The sequence below is a fragment of the Falco biarmicus genome, chromosome W (assembly GCF_023638135.1).
Source record: "Falco biarmicus isolate bFalBia1 chromosome W, bFalBia1.pri, whole genome shotgun sequence".
NCBI lineage: Eukaryota > Metazoa > Chordata > Aves > Falconiformes > Falconidae > Falco > Falco biarmicus.
Window position 1 is genome coordinate 18,262,258 of NC_079310.1, and position 22,775 is coordinate 18,285,032.

General features: G+C 42.4%; 1 protein-coding gene across 8 annotated transcripts in view; it reads left to right on the plus strand.

Moving 5' to 3' along the window:
* Positions 1 to 16,330, plus strand: part of LOC130141982 (Golgi phosphoprotein 3) — a 50,749-nt gene extending 34,419 nt beyond the window's left edge. For all 8 annotated transcript variants that reach the window (XM_056323370.1, XM_056323369.1, XM_056323363.1 and 5 more), the window contains exon 5: positions 14,626 to 16,330. In XM_056323370.1, coding sequence (XP_056179345.1) covers positions 14,626 to 15,050 — 425 coding nt within the window. In that variant the 3' untranslated portion in view covers positions 15,051 to 16,330. The remainder of the gene's footprint in view (positions 1 to 14,625) is intronic.
* Positions 16,331 to 22,775: the final 6,445 nt, after the last annotated feature.

Here is a 22,775-nt window from a genome sequence, read left to right on the forward strand (position 1 = left end):
TAGCCTGGACGACCCACAGGCACCCATAGATCCTGATCAAGTCCAATGCACGCGACCCATGTGGCGGAAATTGATACAGAGCGCACCATCAGTATATATACTCATTGGCAGTAATGGGTTGGTCAGACACTGTACCACCAGTGGTGGATGAAGCGCTTCGTCATCTCTGACACTATGAAGAATGCGTCTCTATGTCATGGTTTAAGCCTTTCTGGTAATTAAGTACCACGCAGCTGCTCACTCACTCCCCCCTCACCCAGAGGGATGGGGAGGAGAATTGGAAAGGAATGTAAAACTTGAGAGTTGAGATACGAATAATTTAATAATTGAAATAGAATAAAAACAAAAGAACAATAATAACAATAATGACAATAACAGTTATAATGAAAGGGTGGGGGGAAAGAATAAAACCCAAAAGGAAAGGGAGAAAGAAAACAAGTGATACACAATACACCTGCTCAGCACCTGCTGACTGATGCCCAGCCAGTCCCCAAGAAATGGTCTGCCCTGCCCCAGCCAACCTCCTGCATTTATATACCAAGCATGACATCCCATGGTATGGAATATCCCTTTGGCTAGTTCGGGTCAGCTGTCCTGGCTGTGTCCCCTCCCAATTCCTTGTGCCCCTCCAGCCTTCTGGCTGGCAAGGCCTGAGAAACTGAACAGTCCTTGACTTAGTATAAACATTACCTAGCAGCAACTAAAAACATCAGTGTGTTATCAACATTGTTCTCACATCAGAGCCAAAACACAGCACTGTACTAGCTCCTAAAAAGAAAATTAACTCCATCCCAGCTGAAATCAGGATACTCTACCTCCATCATCTCATCTGTAGAGAGACTGGACCAGCGGCTTGAGGAGAATATCTCCTTCTCTCCACCACTACAAGCCCGCATCTCAGGTATCAACTGTAGATGACCTTCTCTTTTGAAGTGAGAATATAGGAGATAGACACCACAGGGTATGCTCTAGTTCTATCTGCAAGACCATGGACGGGACATGAGGAGGAGGGATGGAAAACCTACCTCAGTCCTGAAGGCACAAGTGCGTGAACTACAATGAAAAAAACAATCACAAACAAGGAGTCTTCCAGGAAGGCTGCTGCTCCAGTCTCCAGACAGTTTTCCAGATGGAGTGATAGGGCTGACATTACTCTTGGCCCTGTGAAAAGGAATTCTAATCCATTTTTATAAGACATAAGTGAGCAGAACTACTCCATGCTATGTCCACGTGTTGTGGTTTAATCCTGGCTGGCAACCAAACACTACCAGCAACCAAACACCACGCAGCCACTTGTTCACTCCCCACAACCCGGAAAGATGGGGAGGAGAATCAGAAAGGAATGTAAAACTCGAGGGCTGAGATAAGAACAATTTAATAATTTAAGCAGAATAAAAAGATAAGAACAACAGTAATAACAATAACAATTAGGAAGGAAAGGTGGGGAAAAAGGGTAAAATCCAAAGGAAGGGAAAAGGAAAACAAACCAAGTGATGCAAATTACAGCTGCTTACCACCCACTGACCGATGCCCAGCCAGTCCCCCAGCAATGATCCCCAGGCCCCAGCTAACACTCCAAGTTTATATACCAAGCATGATGTCCCATGGTATGGAATACCTCTTTGGCTGGTTCAGGTCAGCTGTCCTGGCTGTGTCCCCTCCCACTTCTTTGTGCCACTCCAGTCTTCTCGCTGGCAAGGCCCAAGAAACCAAAAAGTCCTTGACTTACTATAAACATTACATAGCAACAACTAAAAACATCAGTGTGGTTATCAACATTGTTCTCACATCATAGCCAAAACCCAGCACTGTACTAGCTACTAGGAAGAAAATTAACTCCATCCCAGCTGAAACCAGTACACCACCTCATACCACTTCCTGTCCTAGTGGGGAGCCCTATGACCAAGATTAGAGGGACCCTGCCTCCAGCCAGCTGGAGGACGGGGATAACTGGGTTTAGTGGACTGTGTGGATCCAATGGCCTGGCACATCAGACCCACAGGAATATAAAGCTCTAGTAGACACCAGTGCACAGTGTACTGTAACACCATCAAGCTATGAAGGGGCAGAACCAATTAGTATTTCTGGAGTGATAGGAGGATCTCAACAGCTAACTGTACTGGATGCTGAAATGAGCCTGATTGGGAGTGAGTGGCAAAATCATCCCATTGTGACTGGCCCAGAGGCTCTGCATCCTTGGCATAGACTATCTCAGGGGAGGGTATCTCAAGGATCCAAAAGGTGGGCTTCTGGTATAGCTGCCTCGGAGATGGAGGAAATTAAGCAGCTTTCTACTTTGCCTGGCCTTTCAGAAGACCCTTCTGTTGAGGGGTTACTGAAGGTTGAAGAACAACAGGTGCCGATCACTACCACAGCGGTGCACTGGCGGCAATACCACACCAACCGAGACTCCCTGATTCCTATCCATAAGGTGATTCGTTGACTAGAAAGCCAAGGAGTGATCAGCAGATCTGCTCACCCTTTAATAGCCCCATATGGCCAGTGCAAAATTCTAATGGAGAATGGAGACTAACAGTGGACTATTGTGGCCTGAATGAAGTCACGCTGCCATTGAGTGCTGCCGTAGCAGACATGCTAGAACTTCAATATGAACTGGAATGAAAGGCAGCCAAGTGATTAATAAATCCTGTACCATCCTGTCCTGGTTTCAGCTGGGATAGAGTTAATTTACTACTCTAGTAGCTGGTGCAGTGCTGTGTTTTTGATTTGGTGTGAGAATAATATTTATAACACACTGATGTTTTTAGTTGCTGCTAGGTAATGTTTATACTAAGTCAAGGACTTTTCAGTTTCTCTGGCTTTGCCAGCCAGAAGGCTGGAGTGGCACAAGAAATTGGGAGGGGGCACAGCCAGGACAGCTGACCCAAAACAGCCAAAGGGATATTCCATACCATAGAATGTCATGTTCAGTACTTAAAGTGAGGGGAGCTGGCTGGGGCCTGCCTGCTGACAAGGGACTGGCTGGGCACTGGTCAGCAGGTGGTGAGCAATTGTATTGTACATCACTTGTTTCCTTTTCTCCCTTCCCTTTGGATTTTGTTCTTCTCCCCTTCTCCCTCTTCTCATTATAATTGTTGTTATTATTATTACTGTTTCTATTTTATATCAATTATTAAATTGTTCTTATCTCAACCCTTGAGTTTTGTATTCCTTCCCGATTCTCCTCCCCATCCCTCCAGGGGTGGGGGGAGTGAGCGAGCTGCTGCATGGTACTTAGTTACCAGCTGGGGTTAAACCATGACAGTCCTTTGGGGCACCCAATGTGGGGCACAAAGGGTTGAGATAGCAACAGATCTGACTAGAGTGTATTAGAATGACATTGTTCTATTTATTGTCTTGGATTAATAATCACTGGCCATGATGCTGATTTCTTTGCTCTTAAAGATGCTCAGGCTTGCATTATTTACTTGACTTGCATTATGTGTTCCCTGTTGTGCCAATTTTTGTCCTTGGGGCCTGGGCTACAGTTATCATTGTGTTGTACTATATAGTGCTGGCTTCTCATACGATATACTCGCTGGTCATTAAACTAATCCAATCTGCGTATTCAATATTGTTTGTCGACCCTGTTCTTCGGGTGGCCCCTGGCGGGGAATACTAACAACTGCACGTTTGGCTTTTCTGTTTCAGAGGCTACGCCTTCCCCTTCTCCACAGGGCTAATTACTGGAGCATTTAAGACTTTTGGAAATTCTTATTATCTTTGGGCTGTTGGAACCAGCATAGCACTGGCCCTGATCTTATTGCTAGTAATGCTGAATGTGGTTTTGACCTCCTGGACCTGATTGAGAATTAAGCAACTAACTGTAACTCCTCTAGCCTCCATGGTGGGCACAGAGGCTACTCCAGCCCCTGCAACAACTGATGCAGAAGACCAACCCATGTCAGTATCAGTTGCCTCTATACACAAGAAGAAACGGACACAGAAAACAGCTCGTACAGCAAAGAAAGATGAAGCAGGGCCACCACAGGAAGAGGAGGAAGGAGCAGAACAAGAGATAACCACTCGATCCCTATCCCTGAATAAGCTGCGGGATATGCAGAAAGATTATGCCCATCATCCAGGTGAACACATTGTCACCTGACTCCTTCAGTGCTGCGATAATGGGGCTAATAGATTGGAATTAGAGGGTAGGGAAGCCAAGCAGCTGGGATCACTTTCTAGGGAAGGGGGCACTGACAAGGCAATTGGAAAAGGGACACAAGTCCTCAGCCTCTGGAGGTGACTCCTGTGATGCATTAAGGAAAGGTATCCCTTCAAGGAGGATATTACATGTTGCCCAGGAAAGTGGACTGCAATAGAGAAACGTATCCAGTACCTGAGGGAATTAGCTGTGAAACAGGTGATTTATTATGACCAGAAAAATGCAGTTACCCACAGATCCCGATGAAATCCTATGCACATGACCCACGTGGTGGAAAATTTTTACAGAGCGCACCATCATCATATGCCAACTCATTGGCAATAACGAGCTGCAGAGATGACGTGCCACCAACAGCGGATGAAGTGATTCACCACCCCGGAACTATGAAGATAGCATCTCTACTCCCATCATCTCAGCTGTGGAGAGACTGATGCAGTGACTCGACGAGGACAGATCCTACTCCCCACCAGTACGGACCCACATCTCAGATATAAAAGCAAGCACACTTCTGCTCAAGAGAGAGAATATAAGAAATACACACCATATGGCACCCTGTGGTTTTACTTGCAGGACCACGGAGAGGACATGAGGAGGTGAGATGGAAAACCTACCTCAACCCTGGAGGCACGGGTATGTGAATTGCAAGGAAAAACAATCACGAACAGGGAGTCTTCCATGAAGGTTGCTGCTAAAGTCTCCAGAAGGCAGATTCCCAGAGAGATTGAAAGGGCTGATTTTACTCTCAATCGTGTGAAAAAGAGTTCTAATACATTTTTACAAGACATAAGTGGGCAGGACTACTAAACACTACATCCACCCTGCACCACTTCCCACCTAGGTGGAGAATCCTACGACCAGGACTAGAGAGGCCCTGCCTCCAGCCAGGTGGAAGAAAGGCATAACCAGGTTTAGTGGACTGTGTGGATTCGATGGCCTGGCACATCAGACCCACAGGAATATAAAGCTCTAATAGACACCAGTGCACAGTGTACTGTAACACCATCAAGCTATGAAGGGGCAGAACCAATTAGTATTTCTGGAGTGACAGGGAAATCCCAACAGCTAACTGTATTGGAGGCTGAAAAAAGCCACATTGGGAATGAGGAGCAAAAACTCATCCCATTGTGACTGGCCCAGAGGCTCTGCATCCTTGGCATAGACTATCTCAGGGGAGGGTATCTCAAGGATCCAAAAGGTGGGCTTCTGGTATAGCTGCCTCGGAGATGGAGGAAATTAAGCAGCTTTCTACTTTGCCTGGCCTTTCAGAAGACCCTTCTGTTGAGGGGTTACTGAAGGTTGAAGAACAACAGGTGCCGATCACTACCACAGCGGTGCACTGGCGGCAATACCACACCAACCGAGACTCCCTGATTCCTATCCATAAGCTGATTCGTTGACTAGAAAGCCAAGGAGTGATCAGCAGATCTGCTCACCCTTTAATAGCCCCATATGGCCAGTGCAAAATTCTAATGGAGAATGGAGACTAACAGTGGACTATTGTGGCCTGAATGAAGTCACGCTGCCATTGAGTGCTGCCGTAGCAGACATGCTAGAACTTCAATATGAACTGGAATGAAAGGCAGCCAAGTGGTATGCCACTACTGATATTGCAAATGCGTTTTACTCTATCCCTTTGGCTGCGGAGTTCAGGCCATAGTTTGCCTTCACTTGGAGGGGTGTCCAATGCACCTCGAATGGACTCCCCCGAGGGTGGAAACACAGCCCTACCATCTGCCATGGACTGATCCAGGCTGCCCTGGAACAGGGTGAAGCTCTGGAACATCTGCAGTATATTGATGACATCATCATATGGGGCGATACAGCAGAAGAAGATTTTGAGAAAGGGGAGAAGATAGTCCAAATCCTTCTGAAAGCTGGTTTTGCCATAACACAGAGTAAGGTCAAGTGACCTGCACAGGAGATCCAGGTTTTGGGGAATAAAATGGCAACATGGACATTGTGAAATCCCAATGGATGTGATCAACAAAATAACAGCTGTCTCCACCAACTAGAAAGAAACACAGGCTTTCTTAGGCACTGTGGGTTTTTGGAGAATGCACATTCCAAACTGCAGTCTGATTGTAAACCCTCTCTATCAAGTTATCTGAGAAAAGAATGATTTCAAATGGGTCCGTGAGTAACAACAAGCCTTTGAATGTTGGCTGAGGCCTGTCAATCGCTGCTTGAGGACTGGCTGGACACTGGTAAGCGGATATTGGGCAATTATATTGTGCATCACTTGTTTCCTTTTCTCCCTTCCCTTTGGTTTTTATTCCTCTCCCCTTCTCCCTCCTTTTGATTATAATTTTTATTGGTTTTATTTTATTTTATTTCAACTATTTGTTTTCTTATCTGTCATGATTTAACCCTATCTGGTAATTAAGTACCAGGAAGCCACTCACTCACTCCCCCCTCACCCAGAGGGATGGGGAGGAGAATCGGAAAGGAATGTAACAATCAGGGATTGAGATAAGAACAATTTAATAATTGAAACAGAACAAAAATGAAAGAACAATAATATCAGTAACAGTTATAACAAGGGGAGGGAGTGGGGAGAATAAAATCCAGGGGGAAAGGAAGAAAGAAAACAAGTGATGCACAATGCAACTGCTCATCACCCGCTGCCCAGCCAGTCCCCGAGAAACAATCTGCCCACTCCAGCCACCCCCCAGGTATATATGCCAAGCATGATGCCCTATGATATGGAATACCTCTTTGGCTAGTTTGGTTCAGCTGACCTAGCTGTGTCCCCCTCCCAATTCCTTGTGCCCCTCCAACCTTCTTGCTGGCAAGGCCTGAGGAACTGAAAAGTCTCACATCAAAGCCAAAACATAGAACCATACTGGCTCCTGAGAAGGTAATTAACTCCATCCCAGCTTAAACCAGGACAGTATCCACCCCTTATTCCATACCATTTACATCATGGTACATTTTCCAATACATCATCACCTCTCCTGTCCTTTAATATAAATACACAGATATCATCCCCTTAGTCTATGCACCATCTCTCTAAAGTCCATTGAGTTCATTTAGTCCATGACATCGGGCTCCATCTGTCATAAGAGTCTTTTGGGCAGGGAAGATGGTATGAAGTGTTGGTTTGTTGCATGTTGAAGCCAGTCCTGATTCTGTTACAATTGCACTGATCTGGTTTCACCAAAGTCATTCTTCGTTGGTGTGGCAGTTAAGGAGGAGTCAGATACAAGTCTTCAAATATAAATGAGTAGAGATAGGTGCCACAAGGTATCCAGTACTAATAGGTATCCAGTCTCTCCGGGGGCATGGGTTCAAATCCTACTGCCACTGCCATTGACAATATATAACATTATGTAACAATTAACATCACTCAGTTTATTGGTTTTCACCCAAAATCAAATCTCCTTGAGGCACACATTGAATTTAACCATCCTCCCGCATTACCCACCAAATGCTCCCAGGCCCTTGACCAAAAGCAGTCCCACGAATGGGTTTGCTTTTGCCTGAAGCAGGAACGACCCAGACTGTTTTCCCAAGCATATTTTTAAGGTGCACTACAGGAACTTTATGCAACTCTACAGTACGCAAAAGCTTTGATTGGGCAGGACCAGCTCAGGTAGCAGAGCCTCTGGTATTAACCAACCAGGTGGCCTTTGCTAAATGTTTATCCCAATGTTTGAAAGTTCCACCACCCATTGCTTTCAGTGTAGTCTTTAACAGTCCGTTACATCCAGCTCAGAACAAATAACCAGGGCACCAGGAGGAGCTGTGCTTCAGTACCAATCACTTCAAAGCAGCTCAAACCCCTTCATAAGCTGCTAATATATCTTACTCATTTGGAGTATAGCAGGCCTCAAATCCTATATATCCCTGACTCTAAAAGCCCAATGGTTGACCTCGAGTCTCCCCTGGTGCTTTCTGCAGGAGGGTCCAGGTAGGGCCATTCTACCTGGCTGTGGTGCAAAGTCCATTTTTTATATCTTGCCCAGTCCAAACTGGCCCAAGGACTACTGCTTGAACTTTCTTCTGTTTAATTTGTTCAAAAGCTTATCATTGTTCAGGACCCCATTTAAAACTGGTCTTCTTTTGGGTCACACGATAGAGAGGGTTTACAATCAGACTGCAGTTTGGAATGTGCATTCTCCAAAAACCCACAGTGCCTAAGAAAGCCTGTGTTTCTTTCTAGTTGGTGGAGACAGCTGTTATTTTGTTGATCACATCCATTGGGATTTCACGACGTCCATGTTGCCATTTTATTCCCCAAAACCTGGATCTCCTGTGCAGGTCCCTTGACCTTACTCTGTGTTATGGCAAAACCAGCTTTCAGAAGGATTTGGACTATCTTCTCCCCTTTCTCAAAATCTTCTTCTGCTGTATCGCCCCATATGATGATGTCATCAATATACTGCAGATGTTCCGGAGCTTCACCCTGTTCCAGGGCAGCCTGGATCAGTCCATGGCAGATGGTAGGGCTGTGTTTCCACCCCCGGGGGAGTCCATTCGAGGTGCATTGGACACCCCTCCAAGTGAAGGCAAACTATGGCCTGAACTCCGCAGCCAAAGGGATAGAGTAAAACGCATTTGCAATATCAGTAGTGGCATACCACTTGGCTGCCTTTCATTCCAGTTCATATTGAAGTTCTAGCATGTCTGCTACGGCAGCACTCAATGGCAGCGTGACTTCATTCAGGCCACAATAGTCCACTGTTAGTCTCCATTCTCCATTAGAATTTTGCACTGGCCATATGGGGCTATTAAAGGGTGAGCAGATCTGCTGATCACTCCTTGGCTTTCTAGTCAACGAATCAACTTATGGATAGGAATCAGGGAGTCTCGGTTGGTGTGGTATTGCCGCCAGTGCACCGCTGTGGTAGTGATCGGCACCTGTTGTTCTTCAACCTTCAGTAACCCCTCAACAGAAGGGTCTTCTGAAAGGCCAGGCAAAGTAGAAAGCTGCTTAATTTCCTCCGTCTCCGAGGCAGCTATACCAGAAGCCCACCTTTTGGATCCTTGAAATACCCTCCCCTGAGATAGTCTATGCCAAGGATGCAGAGCCTCTGGGCCAGTCACAATGGGATGAGTTTTTGCCCCTCATTCCCAATGTGGCTTTTTTCAGCCTCCAATACAGTTAGCTGTTGGGATTTCCCTGTCACTCCAGAAATACTAATTGGTTCTGCCCCTTCATAGCTTGATGGTGTTACAGTACACTGCGCACTGGTGTCTATTAGAGCTTTATATTCCTGTGGGTCTGATGTGCCAGGCCATCAGATCCACACAGTCCACTAAACCCAATTATCCCTGGCCTCCACCTGGCTGGAGGCAGGGTCCCCCTAATCCTGTTCATAGGATTCTCTACCATGGCAGCAAGCAGTGCAAAGCAGCTGTACTGTGGAGCAATTGCGATCTTGCCTATTTATGTCTTGTAAAAACTGATTAGAATTCCTTTTCACAGGATCAAGAGTAAAATCAGCCTTTCCACTCTGGGAAACTGCCCACTAGATATTGGAGCAGCAACCTTCCTAAAAGAACCCCTATTCACAATTGTGTTTCATAGAATGATTTAGGTTGGAAAAGACCTTTTCCTTGTGATTCACATACCCGTGCTTCTAGGACTGAGGTAGGTTTTCCATCCAACCTCCTCATATCATGTCTGTGGTCCCACAGGTAAAACCACAGGGTACCCTGTGGTGTCTATCTCCTATATTCTCCCTCTCAAGCAGAAGGGTTCTTGCTGTTAATAGCTGATATGTGGGTCCATAAAGTTGGAGAGTAGGATCTATCTTCTTTGATATGATGAACTACTACCCCCACAGCTGAGATGAGGGAGGTAGAGATGCTATCTTTGTAGCCCTGGAGATGGCGAATCACTTCACTGTTGGTTGTGCATCAGATTTCCAGCTAATTATTGGCAATGAGTTTGCATATGACACTGGTGCACTCTGTACAAATTTCCAGCACATGGGTTGTGTGCATAGGACTTCATCAGGATCTCTTGGTAACTGTGCATTGTTCAGGTCATAATAAATCATATCTAGCATGGCTAAATTCCTCAGGTACTGGTTACATTTCTCCATTGTAGTCCGCTTGCCTGGGTGACATGTAATATCCTTCTTGAAAGGATACCTTTCCTTCATGCTTGACAAGAGTTGTCTCCAGAGTCTGAGGACTTGTGTCCCTTTTCCAATTGCCTTGTCAGTGCCCCCTTCCCTAGAAAGTGACCCCAGCTGCTTGGCTTCCCTACCCTCTAATTCCAATCTATTAGCCCCATTATTCCAGCACTGAAGGAACCAGGTGACAGTGTGTTCACCTGGTTGATGGCTAAAATATTTTTGCATATCCTGCAGCTCGTTCAGGGATAGGATTAAGTGGTTATCTCTTGTTCTGCCTCTTCCTTCTCTTCCTGTGGTGGCCCTGCTTTATCTTCCTTTACTAAATGAGCTGTTTTGTGTGTCCATCTCTTCTTGTGTATAGGAGTGCCTGATACCAGCACGAGTTGGTCCTCTTCATCTCTCGTCGTGGGGTCTGGAGTAGTTGTAGTGCCACTTGCTGGGTTTTGATTAGCCAAGATGCTTATAGCCAAGTTTAAGTAGCTGCAATGCTTGTTGCAGCGGTTGCAGTAGACACAGTACCTATTGCTGGGGTTTGAATGGCTTCAGTGCTTGTTGCAGGGGTTGGAATTGTCACAGCTAGTTGCTTAATTCTCAACAAGGTTTGAACCACATTCAGCATTCCCAGCAATAGAATCAGGGCCACCAATATTCTGGTCTCAACATCCCAAGTATATTCAAAATTTTCAAAAGCCTTAAACACTTCTGTAATTGGCCTAGAGAAGGGGAAAATGTAGAATGATAGATTGCATAATTGACTCTCCAAAAAGGAAAAGCTAAGGGTGCACTTATCAATAATCCCCACCAGAGGGCGCCCGAATAGGGGCGACGGCAATACTGACTGAGTACACGAGATTAGTTTCATGGCCAGCGAGTCTATCATATCAGAAGCCAGTACTATAAAGTATAACACAATGATAACTTTAGCCCAGGCCCCATGGATCATAAACAGCATCACAGGGAACACATACAGCAAGTAAAGTACATAATGCGACCCTGAGATCATGAGCAGCAACTCTGAGAACAAAGAAAAAAACACTGTGGCCAGTGACTATTAAACCACTACAAAGAATATTTATAACAATTTTGTTTTAACACACCCTAGTCAGACGTGTCATTATCTCAACCCCTTGTTCCCCATGTTGGGTGCCCCAAAGGACTGTCGTGATTTAACCCCAGCCAATAACTAATTACCACGCACGCACGCACGTGTGCGCACGCGCACACACACACACACACACACAGAGGAGAATCGGGAAGGAATGTAAAACTCAAGGGTTGAGATAAGAGCAATTTAATAATTAAAATAAAATAAGGGGGGAAACCAAACTATAATAGTAGTAATAACAATAATAATAATGAGTTGTAATGAATAGGAGGGAGAAGGGGAGAAGAATAAAATCCAAAGGGAAGGGAGAAAAGGAAACAAGTGATGCACAATACAATTGCTCACCACCCGCCCTACCAATGCCCAGCTAGTCCCTTGTCAGCGATCGACAGGCCCCGGCCAACCCCTCCCCCACCCAGTTTATATACTGAGCATGGCATTCTATGGTATGGAATATCCCTTTGGCTATTTTGGGTCAGCTGTCTGGCTGTATTCCCTCCCAATTTCTTGTGCCACTCCAGCCTTCTCCCTGGCAGGGCCTGAGAAACTGAAAAGTCCTTGACTTAGTATAAACATTACCCAGCAACAACCAAAAACATCTGTGTCTTATCAACATCATTCTCACACCAAAGCCAAAACACAGCACTGCACCAGCTACTAAGAAGAAAATTAACTCTGTCCCAGCTGAAACCAGGACATGGGTTGTTTTTTCATTTGGGGTTCTTTTTTTAGTTTTTTTCTGTAGACAGAATTCATCACTGAGGTTTGTCTGTTTTTACAAAAAACACAAAATGCATTTTCCCTGGAGTAGGTCAGAGCTGTACTTAGGTGTGCAAACAGTACAGGAAAAAAACCCCACTGTTTTGTCAACAATATGACTTTTGGAGGTAAGAGGTATCGAGACTTGAATTTGTCTATCTAAATATATTTGTTACTTGTAATAAGAGTATAAAAATGAGCAAAATCCCTCCAGCTTCCTCTGCCTTCATTTTCGTTATGTTCTTCCCATTTGTCCTGTACCACCAGAAGCAGACGTCCTTGCATATTCACATACAGTTCATGCTTGGTGCCCTTGCCATCCCTCCCCTCTTGCTCCTTGATGGTCAGACAGAGGGGGGAGAGAGGAGAATAAAGCAAGGGGCACCTTGCAGTCAGTAAGGGGCATGGCTGCTGTGTAGCCTTGCAGTTTATTTCTTGCTCAGCTCTCTTCCACTTTTACAGACTGCAAAAACAATTTTTCTTGTCCAAATTACATAATTTGTGCTGACATTTCACAGTGCAGAGCAAATCAAGTTAGTACTGATTCAAAAAAGGTCAGCTAATGAATGAACAATGTTGTAAGTTTTCCTTGAGCTAAGTTAAGGTTTTCCTGACCCTGCTAAGTATTTGGCTCTGGGAAGAGTTATTGTCAGTGCTGTGGCTGAGACTTAGATCAATCATTTTTATTTACACATGGGTATTTAATTACTAATTCTTAGATGGCATTAGGGTTGTTTGCATTTCCTATAGTTTAGAGAACTTCCCTTTGAAAAAAAATATTTTGGTGGTTTATTTTGGGTTTTGATAAACTCTTAGAATTTTGCTTTAGGTCCTGATCCTGGAAAATAGTGACTCTATCCATAATTATCAGTGATGCAAAGAATGCTGATTGAAGTTAGTATTCAAAGACATCATGGAAATATTTATATGGACATTTAAGGTGATGTTTGCCAGGCTGATCTTGTTTATAAGATAGCCTCTAAGGGAAGCAAGTACAGAGAAAACAGATGTTTGGATAAAAATGTCAGGTCTTCCTGTAGATGTAACAAACATCTGTCTGAACAACGTGACTGTGTAATTGAGGAGATTGGTCACAAGATGTCACCACAGTACTGATTTTTATTATTGTATAGCCACATCTACCTAACAAATTTGGAAACATCTAGGAAATTACTTTTGCCCTGTGAAACAGTGTAGGGAGATTACTATTATTTTTGTGTGTGTGTGTGTCTGTGATAGCTTCATTGATGGTCAAGCAGGGGGAATCATATTCAATGAGAATGTGATTCTTACAGGGACTTATGGAGTTCAGGCCTGGGTGGGTTCTCTACCTTTCACTATGCAGTTGGTGTCACCTCATTTGTTTACTTGTCTGTTACTTGGATACAGTGTCACCTTCCATCACAATGGGAAAAACCTTAAAGTAATCTGTGTATTATTATTATTTGTTAACCAATGATTTTTTTTAAAAAAACTTTCTGATATAGAAATTCTCACATCATTTATGGGGAAACCCCCCATCTATGTAAGAAATACTTTATGCTGTTTCTTCCCTTGCCTCTTAAGTGCATAGGCTTTCTATATGAGGAGGGGATTTGAATACTTACAATAAATACTTAGGTAAGCTGGACCTAAAATTGTAGCTTGTTAAGTAAACTCTTGGGCAAAGATGGATTTCTCAGTGCTTAGCAACTTTAGCTTTCTCAGTAGCTGTTGATGCTGATTTTGTGTTTTTAAAATTCCCTCCTCTAAGCGCACGTGCATGCATGTGCGCACACACACACACTGAAGTGCCTAGTTCTCCTGCCTTAACAAAAAAACATTAGAAATAATTTTTATAGAAACATCAAAGCCCCTGCCCAACATGTGCCAATGTGTAATGCACACACCCACACTCACACAGTGCATGTCACTGTTTCACCTGGTGGGGGCAGGAAGGGAGAGAAGAATGTAAACCTGAAGAAATAGAGAAATAAGGAGGACATATAGGGTAGGTGTGCATTAGTTTATCTCTGTGGCAGAAAGAATGGCAATGACGCTTCTTCCAGCTTCTGAATTGATAAAATGCTGGAAGTAGACAAATGGACAAGATTGGAGGAGATGCTTATTTTCATTTTTATTAACTCTTTCTTCATGTCTGTGTTTGGTGTTTTGTTTGGGGGGGTTTTTGGGGTGTGTGGGGGGGTTGTTTTCTTTTTTTTTTTTTCTTCTTTTCCTTCAGTAAAAGAGTGCTTATTTGTCATATCCCTAATCAAGATATGGCTTAGCTAGCATTTCACCAAACTTTAAATTTACACTGAAACTCCTCAAAGAGGCTCTCATGGTCTCTGTCTCTATGCATATATCTGGGTAGGTCAGAGATCAGATAAATGCTGACATGAGCACAATATCTTAGTGTAATAGTCAGCTATATGAATTTGACAGCTCATTCTGCAGCGGCGGGGAGAATCACTGTAATAGTACAGCTTAAACTTTGTCTGACTCTTGACTTTTTGGCTTGTTTTTTTTAGGTGAAACATGGAACCCATTGAAGTTGCACTACCAATTGCGAAATGTCCGTGAACGGTTAGCTAAAAATCTAGTCGAAAAAGGTATACTGACAACAGAGAAACAGAACTTCCTTCTTTTTGACATGACTACGCATCCCCTCACCAACAACAATATCAAACAGCGCCTCATCAAGAAGGTTCAAGAAGCAGTTCTTGACAAATGGGTGAATGACCCTCACCGCATGGACAAGCGCTTGCTGGCACTTGTTTATTTATCCCATGCTTCAGATGTTCTGGAGAATGCTTTTGCCCCCCTTTTGGATGAGCAGTATGATTTAGCCACAAAGAGGGTGAGGCAGCTTCTGGATTTAGACCCTGAGGCTGAATGTATGAAAGCCAACACAAATGAGGTTCTGTGGGCTGTTGTAGCAGCTTTCACAAAATAATTGCATTCAGACTGAAGTGTTCTCTTTTCTTTCATGTAAACTAGTTGTTTCTCTTTTATTGACTATTCATGTTTTCTGTAATTTGTAACTTCTCACATGATGAATCAGCTCTGGTTTAATGGCAATTATAAGTGGTGTATTCCCTCCTCCTCTGTGTATCTGCATACAGGAGTCTGCTGGTACAGGAAGCCTTCCTGTTTAAAAACAACAGAAAAATGTTTTACTGCCATATTGGCATTCTATTTCCTATTCAGTTTGAGTTATCTGAAATACTTTGTTTAATCTATTTTTCATCTTACTGTTATTGAAGTTATTTAACATGAAAAGTACCTCAAGAAGGAAATGTGCATGCTGTTGGATCACTAGTCTCAGCTGACACAGATGTGTGCATGCATCAGTACTTCTGCAGTACAACTCATAATAGATCAAAAAAGGCCTTTTAAAATCACCAAAGCTCCATGTTGAAGTGTCTGTCAGGACATTTTATACACAGATGTTTCAATTATATCTAATAAAATTACTTTAAAAGCAGAAATGCCATTAAGCAGCTTTGTCAATAGTTCCTGTAAAATGCACCATAAATTTTACTTTTCACACAAGTCTCTTGTGTACTTATGTTTTCATTAGAATGATAGCTGAGTCATAAGGCTACTTGTAGAAAGGTCCATTTGTTTCATAAACCATTTTTGGAATGGGATGCATTCCATTATATTGTATATATAGTTCAAATTATATATTAACAACTGCCCCATCTTAGTATTTTGCAAGATCTACTTAGTTGTACACCTGGTATCCCTTATTTGCTATCAGCCATTGCCATTTGATGGAAAGAAAGGCCTCCTATAAAGAGCATGTATGTGAAAGCTGTTTGTTTCCAGTGTCTGCAGTGCCATCCAGGTATTCTCAGTCTATGCATTGCCTTTGATAATTAGTGTATAGAGACCGCTTTCTATCATTTTTTGTACTTTTTTTTTTTTTCTCCTCCTGTATGGAAGAGGCTTGTGACCAGTATAATTCTTGAGTGCAGTTTTTAATTTTGTTTGTACACAAATTAATGTTTGCTCTTAAACCTCATAATCTATTTTACACTTTAAATCAAAAAGTCAAGTCAGTCCTAGCAGGTGTTGCATGTAAATGGTTACCGAGTAATGACTGCAGTTCAGATGATTTAAATTTCTGTAATGAGATGCTTTGCTATATTTTAATTTTTTATATACAATTATGCTGATTAGCACACTACTGTAAAAAAAATAAATAAAACTTTGGATTTTTAAAACTTATTGCCTCTTTGACACTGCTTGTTATCTCCCATTGGTTTTACAGTGTAAATAATATGCATTGAACAAATTAAGCATTGATTTATATCTTTTTTTTCCTCATAACAATGAGGATTTATAGTGGGGCTTACAGCTGTTTAGAAACTTTTTTTTTGGTGAACATTCAGAGAAAGAATACTAGATGGTATATAACTGTAGAGTTGAAATTTAAGGGATCCCTTAATCTGTATATTAGCTTTTTACCTACAGTAAATAAACTATGATCTTAAAAGTGCCTGAAACAGAGCAAGCATGTAATTTTTATTTTTTTGTTGCTAATTAGAAAGGTTTTATTGCTTAACTGAAAGCTTTAGTTAATATCCTTATTAGAAAGGGAGCGTTTATATTAAGTAGATCAAACTGACCTAATCAGCGGTGTCGCTCAGATCTGCAGGATTCATGGCTGAGACAGACTGAGTTAGCTTATGAGTGTGCAGCTGTGCCTGCCATGGGTAGACCTCTTCTATCTTGAGCACAACTCTACAGCCTCATCTGTGACTGGACTTCCAGTTTTGCACTTAATTTTAAATCATTTAGATACTTAAGTAGTTGACCTTAAAATACAACTTAAATTCATCATACCTATATAACCTTTTTTTAATAAAGATTTTTAAAATACGGTCCTTAACATTTAGTGGCACACTATTGTTTCAGTTTTTAAATGATGTTTCTTTAGAAAAATTAAATTAAAAGTATATTGTAAGGTATTTCAAACTTTGGTTTACAAATAAAAAGATAAATGGTGTTCTCCCACTTGTAAGATGCTGTGTTTAAAACTTTGAGGAGATGGGGCATGAATTTTGGCCATTTTCTTTTAAACATTTTCAAAACGCAGTTGCTTTAAGTGGAGGAAAAATGAAAGTTGCTGTGTTGCTTTTATATTTGACAGCTTACAGAATACTTTCTTTACTTGATAGTATATGCTAACTCACTGCTTTCATTGTCTCTCCTGTGATCTGTTTTCTCATTTTCTGTTGCTCTTTGAGAGGAGAGGAAATTAATTAGGTGGAAAAGTCAGAAAAAATAGCGGAGTATTCGGGAGCAAGTTGAGTGCACAAAATTCTTAAAACAGCTTTGAAAATCTAAGCTACTTGAAACATACTTCAGACTGAAAGTATCTTTCATAGTCCCTTTTCTGTCCTCTCATCTTCATTCTGTCAGTATTTTTCATGTTCCTGCTGTTTTCATGTTACATTGTGGAGGATATTGGGTTTTTGTCACCCTTACAGCCAACATGGTTTAAAAAAAAGTCACCGTTCTTTAATTCCTTCCAGAGAGGGTTTGTTGTTTTGGTTTTTGGTTATTTTTTGTTTGTCTGTTTGTTTTTTCACATAGAAGATAACTGCCTACAGTATTTATCGGCTTTATTTTGCTTAAAGATAGAACCTCTGTCTGTGATGGGGAGAGTTTGTATTGGGTGTATCAAAGAACTTTGATGTAAGCAACAAAGGGTTTGTGAAGAATGACAGTATCTTTTGCTAGACCACCTGGCATAAGCCTCAGTGTGTGGGGAAAATAGATGAGCTTTTGGAGTCTTGAGTCCTATGTTGTGCTTTAAAAAATCCAAAGCCTCATAAATGCTACCAGACCTTATATCTAACAATGAAGGTAAGTTTAGTAGGTTAACAGGGACTGATTTGGCAAACATCCTTGCCTTCATTGCTATTTCAGGTTCTAATAAAATGATTAAACATGGGAAACTGCTTTATTCTGCTGAGATTCAGGTACCATTCTTCCTATTAGCTGCTACTGCAGCTCACATAGACCTGGAGACCTGGTTTTAAGACAATTTTGGCTGCTCTGGGTCCTCAGATCTTAATGGCTACTTAAAGTGAAGATTGCTATCATAACCTGAACTTGAACCTGTGCCTCAAGGAAGAACATACATTATTCAGGGACTCATTCTTTTAAAACAAACTTTCAAGTTAATGTCAAAAATGATTCTGAAAGATAAATCCACAAGCAGTATATATCATTTTACAGTCCTTGAAATTTACATCCTCCTCTCCTGTGTTTCTAGAGATGATGTTACAGTGCTCCTATATAGTGAAACCTGTGTGTCATACATGATGCTTTAGAGGCAAAAGTTGCATAAATTGGTCATAAAAGGCTGGTGACTGAGTGCTCATGTCTCCTACAAAGTGAATATATGTTAACTAATGTGTTCTCTGTGAACTGGACTGAATCTGTACCAAAACAAAATAAAGCACCCTTTCAAGCTATGATCTGCAAATGGTTACTGTGTATCATAGGCATGCAATACTTAAAGGAAGTTTTTTTCATTTTCTAAGTAATTTCCAATTTTTCCTAAGGCTCTGGTCTTTACCAGTTTGGGAAACAGAACTTTAAGATCAAGCCTCAGTTCTGCCTAAACTGGGCTTCAGGCACTTTGGGTAGTCAAAGCCTGTTATATCCTAGTTTCCTCTGTTGTGTCCATCTATTTTTCTATACGGAAGGGTGTTTCCAGATTCAGAGAAGTACAAATTTATTGAAAAAATAACTCATTTATTCTGTGGTAATGTTTAATGTACACAACAGTTTAATTAATTAGCATCTCATTTCCTGTCAAGTGCTTTGTAAGTGTCAAATATAAAATGTGATTTCGGGTGTGTGTAAGAGGTGGCCTTCTTGGGCAGGAGTGGAGGATCTTTGGATGAGGAAGAAGCATGGTCAGAGCTACTGCCTGTGTTAATCTCTGAATAAGATCTGGAGTCTCCTCCCATTGAGTCTTGTTTTCTCTTGCCTGCACAAAGCCTGTGAAAAGCTGATGGTAAGAAATGACTTCTGACTTGGGAGGAGAAAGAACTTCTGTAGAAAGTGAGAAGAAAAGCTGGTTCCTAAGACAGCAGAAAAGAATAGGGAAAGAAATGCTGATGAGGGTTTTTTTTGGCTTTTTTTCCCCCTTTACCTTTCTGTACTTCAAAAAATTTTACTGTTTTGGCTTTTTTCTCTCTCTTGACTTTGGCCCCTGGTCTTCTCTGTTTCTTCTTATTTCCCTGTTGCTTGGTGAATTCCTTTTTTGTGATCATGAACAATCTGTACTAATTTCCAACCTTAGATGTTTCCACTCTTGCTTTTTTTATTACTAATCTTTTATTGCTTTTAGTTTTACAGTCAACTCAAGCTCAACTCTCCTTTACCCTAGCCTTGAAGTTGCTTTCCCCTCTGTTCTGATTCCCTGCTGATGTCTTGTCAATACTAGCTGCCCAAGTGGCTGAACTGAGGCAGCTGACTCCCTGCTACAGCTTATAACAAACACATGGTTTGTTAAGGTGAACAAAACCTGATGTTAATATACCTCGAAACTTCTCTTTGCTTACTTCAAAAGCAAGCAGTTGTCCATGCAGCAGGGAGGATTTACAGCTGAGGATCATGATTTTGCCAGTTCTCTAATCTAAGTAGATCTTGTTCCCAAGTCAGTGCTCTAACAACTTGCTATCTCTTACTCAAGCTTTTCCTACAGTGAGAGCATATATACAAAAGTAATTTTCCCTTTGGGGCTCTCTGCTTGTTAAAAAAACACCTGAGTTTGTGTTGCAGCTCTAAAAAGCATCTTCTCTATTCAGCCATTTATTTTGATGGAAGTTGTAAGCACTTAAATTGTTTGGAAAGTTTCTTCACTTCTATTTCATTTGATTAAGAGAGTCAAATAGGAGAAGAAAGAGGCACATATACTTACAGTGTGATCACATAAGTCCTGTTTTCCTGGCAAAGTAGATTAAAATATTTTACTTTTCCATTTTTGCTTTCTTCACTCCCAGTACATCACTCGGTTCTTTCCCATCTGGTGCATTTGATGTCTACTCAGGAAGGATTTGCCATTATATAATGTACTAGTCTTTCAGCATCTATCATGTGTTGCCCCTTCCTTTTGTACATTTCTTCAAATCTTGGGGTGTGTTTTTTTTCCTTTTTCCCTGGGATTGATCTTGAGTAGGTGTTGGGAGAAGACTTTGGTGGTTTGTTGTAAGAAGACTTTGGTGGTTTGTTGTAAAGTGAAATGACAAGCAGTTCATAAGCTTTCTTTGCCACTGCCAGAGTATCTTTTTAGGTCCTTCTTTGTTTCCTGTCTGTTCAAATAAAACCAAATCATGTTTCAACCAGCTTTTAAAATCCTGCTCTGACTCCTTAAGCTGCTGAGGACCTCAGTCACTTCTGAAAATAAGATTTAGCTAAGTCATGTATAAGTTTTGCAATGTTAAATAGAACAATGCTTACACACCATTAAAAATCTCAGGCCCTGTATTCAGAGGACTTGCAGAAGAAATTTAGCAAAACCAGGTCATTTCTCCAAGCAGCAATCTTGCAGTAACCCACTTCAACTGTGACAATAAGCAAAACCCTTGATGGGAAAGTTATGCTGATGCCTGAACAAAAAACAGTCCAAGGGAGCTTCCTCTCCTGGAAAGGTCTGAGATTCCTGTGTCAGTTAATCTCTTGCAGTGTTCTTAATGACATTTCAAAAAGATCTTGTACTGATACTTGTTTCATTACTGTTTTTTCCCCCCCAGAGAAAGTGGAGATGGCTGTGGGTCAGAGGCTAGGAAGACTTGCTGCCTCTCAGGTGATGTGGGTGCTACTCTCCATCTGTGTTGCAAGTAAAAAGCAGGTGCAGATCCCTCAGGGACAAGGCACACAACACTCAGCAAGTGAAAGCTTTGGCTTTATTGAAAGCATAGCATTACCATGGTGGGAGCCCCAGGACACCAATGCTAATCAAAATAGGGATTTGACACAGCGGAGCCCTACTCAGGGGTGAAGCTCAAGGGAAAGCAACTGCAGGAGTGGATAATAAAACTTGCTCTGATTAACATATCATACATATGCAATGTCCTGTTTTGTTCATTAGTGAACTTGCTGATGTAATACAGGTCCTGTTGTCCAAATTCTGAGATCTGCAGCTGGCTGTCATGTAGGTGCCTGTGCAAAAGTAGGTACAGATGGGGAAGGAAGTGAACTATACTGTTACCATGACAATGAGATAAAACATGCTTGGGACTCTACATACTCGGATGGGAAGAAGCGAACTATCCCAGGTGTAGTGGGTTTGCATGGCAAGGTTTTGGTAGCAGGGGGTCTACAGAGGTGGCTTCTGTGAGAAGATGCCAGAAGTTTCCCCCATGTCCGATGGAGCCATGCCAGCTGGCTCCAGGACAGACCTGCCGCTGGCCAAGGCCAAGCTAATCAGCGATGGTGGTAGCACCTCTGTGATAGCATATTAAGAAGGGAAAAAAATTAAAAAATCTGCACCAGTGAGAGGAGTGAGAATATGAGAGCCACAACTCTGCAGACACCAAGGTCAGTGAAGGAGGAGGAGGAGGTGCTCCAGGTACCAGAGCAGAGATTCCCTTGCAGCCCATGGAGGACCCCACACCAAAGCAGGTGGATACCCGAAGGAGGCTGTGACCTGAGGGAAGCCTGTGCTGAAGCAGGTTTGCTGGCAGGACTTGTGGACCCACAGGGGACCCACACTAGAGCAGTCTGTTCCCGAAGGACTGCACCCTGTGGGAGGGACCCATGCTGGAGCAGTGTGTGAAGAACTGAAGCCTGTGGGAAGGATTCACGTTGGAATAGTTCTTGAAGAACTGTCTCCTGTGGAAGGGACCCCATGCTATAGAGTGGGAAGAGTATGAGGAGGAAGGAGTGGCAGAAACAATGTGTGATGAACTGACCATAACCCCATTCCCCGTTCCCCTGTGCTGCTTGGGGGGGGGGGGGGGGGGGGGGCGGGGGGCGCGACATAGAGAAATCAGGAATTAAGTTAAGCCTGGGAGAAGGGAGAGGTGGGGGGAAGGTATTTTTCTGATTTGAATGGTAATAAATTAAACTAATTTTCCCCAAGTCTGTTTTGCCCGTGACAGTAATTGCTGAGTGATCACCCTGTCCTTATCTCGACCAATGAGCCTTTTATATTTTCTCTCCCCTGTCTGGTTGAGGAGGGTAGTAATAGAGCGGTTTTGGAGGGTACCTGGCATTCAGCCAGGGTCAAACCACTACACCAGGTTCCCATAACAAAGTCTTCTCGCACCCTACACTACGTCATGTGGGTGAATGGTTGTACTTGAAACAAGGGAGTGCGTATGACCTCCATAAACTGGAATATGTACAAATAAAACAGGCCTGAAATAAAATGCAATTATAAATGCATTTGGAATAACAACTGAGGTCTGTTTGTTGGATATGCTGTAAACAGGAAATGGAGCTAAATTCACTGCATTAATAAATGGCTTACTGCAAATATGTTGCCTGATGTTAGGCACTAGCTATTGAGAGCTTCCTTCTTAGATACAGCTGAAGATTTACACGCATTTTAATATACCTAAATCTGAGATGCTGTGGTGAAAATTTATTAAATTGATTACTGCTTATGAAAAAGCCTTTGTCTTTAATTAGGAATTGTTTAACTTGA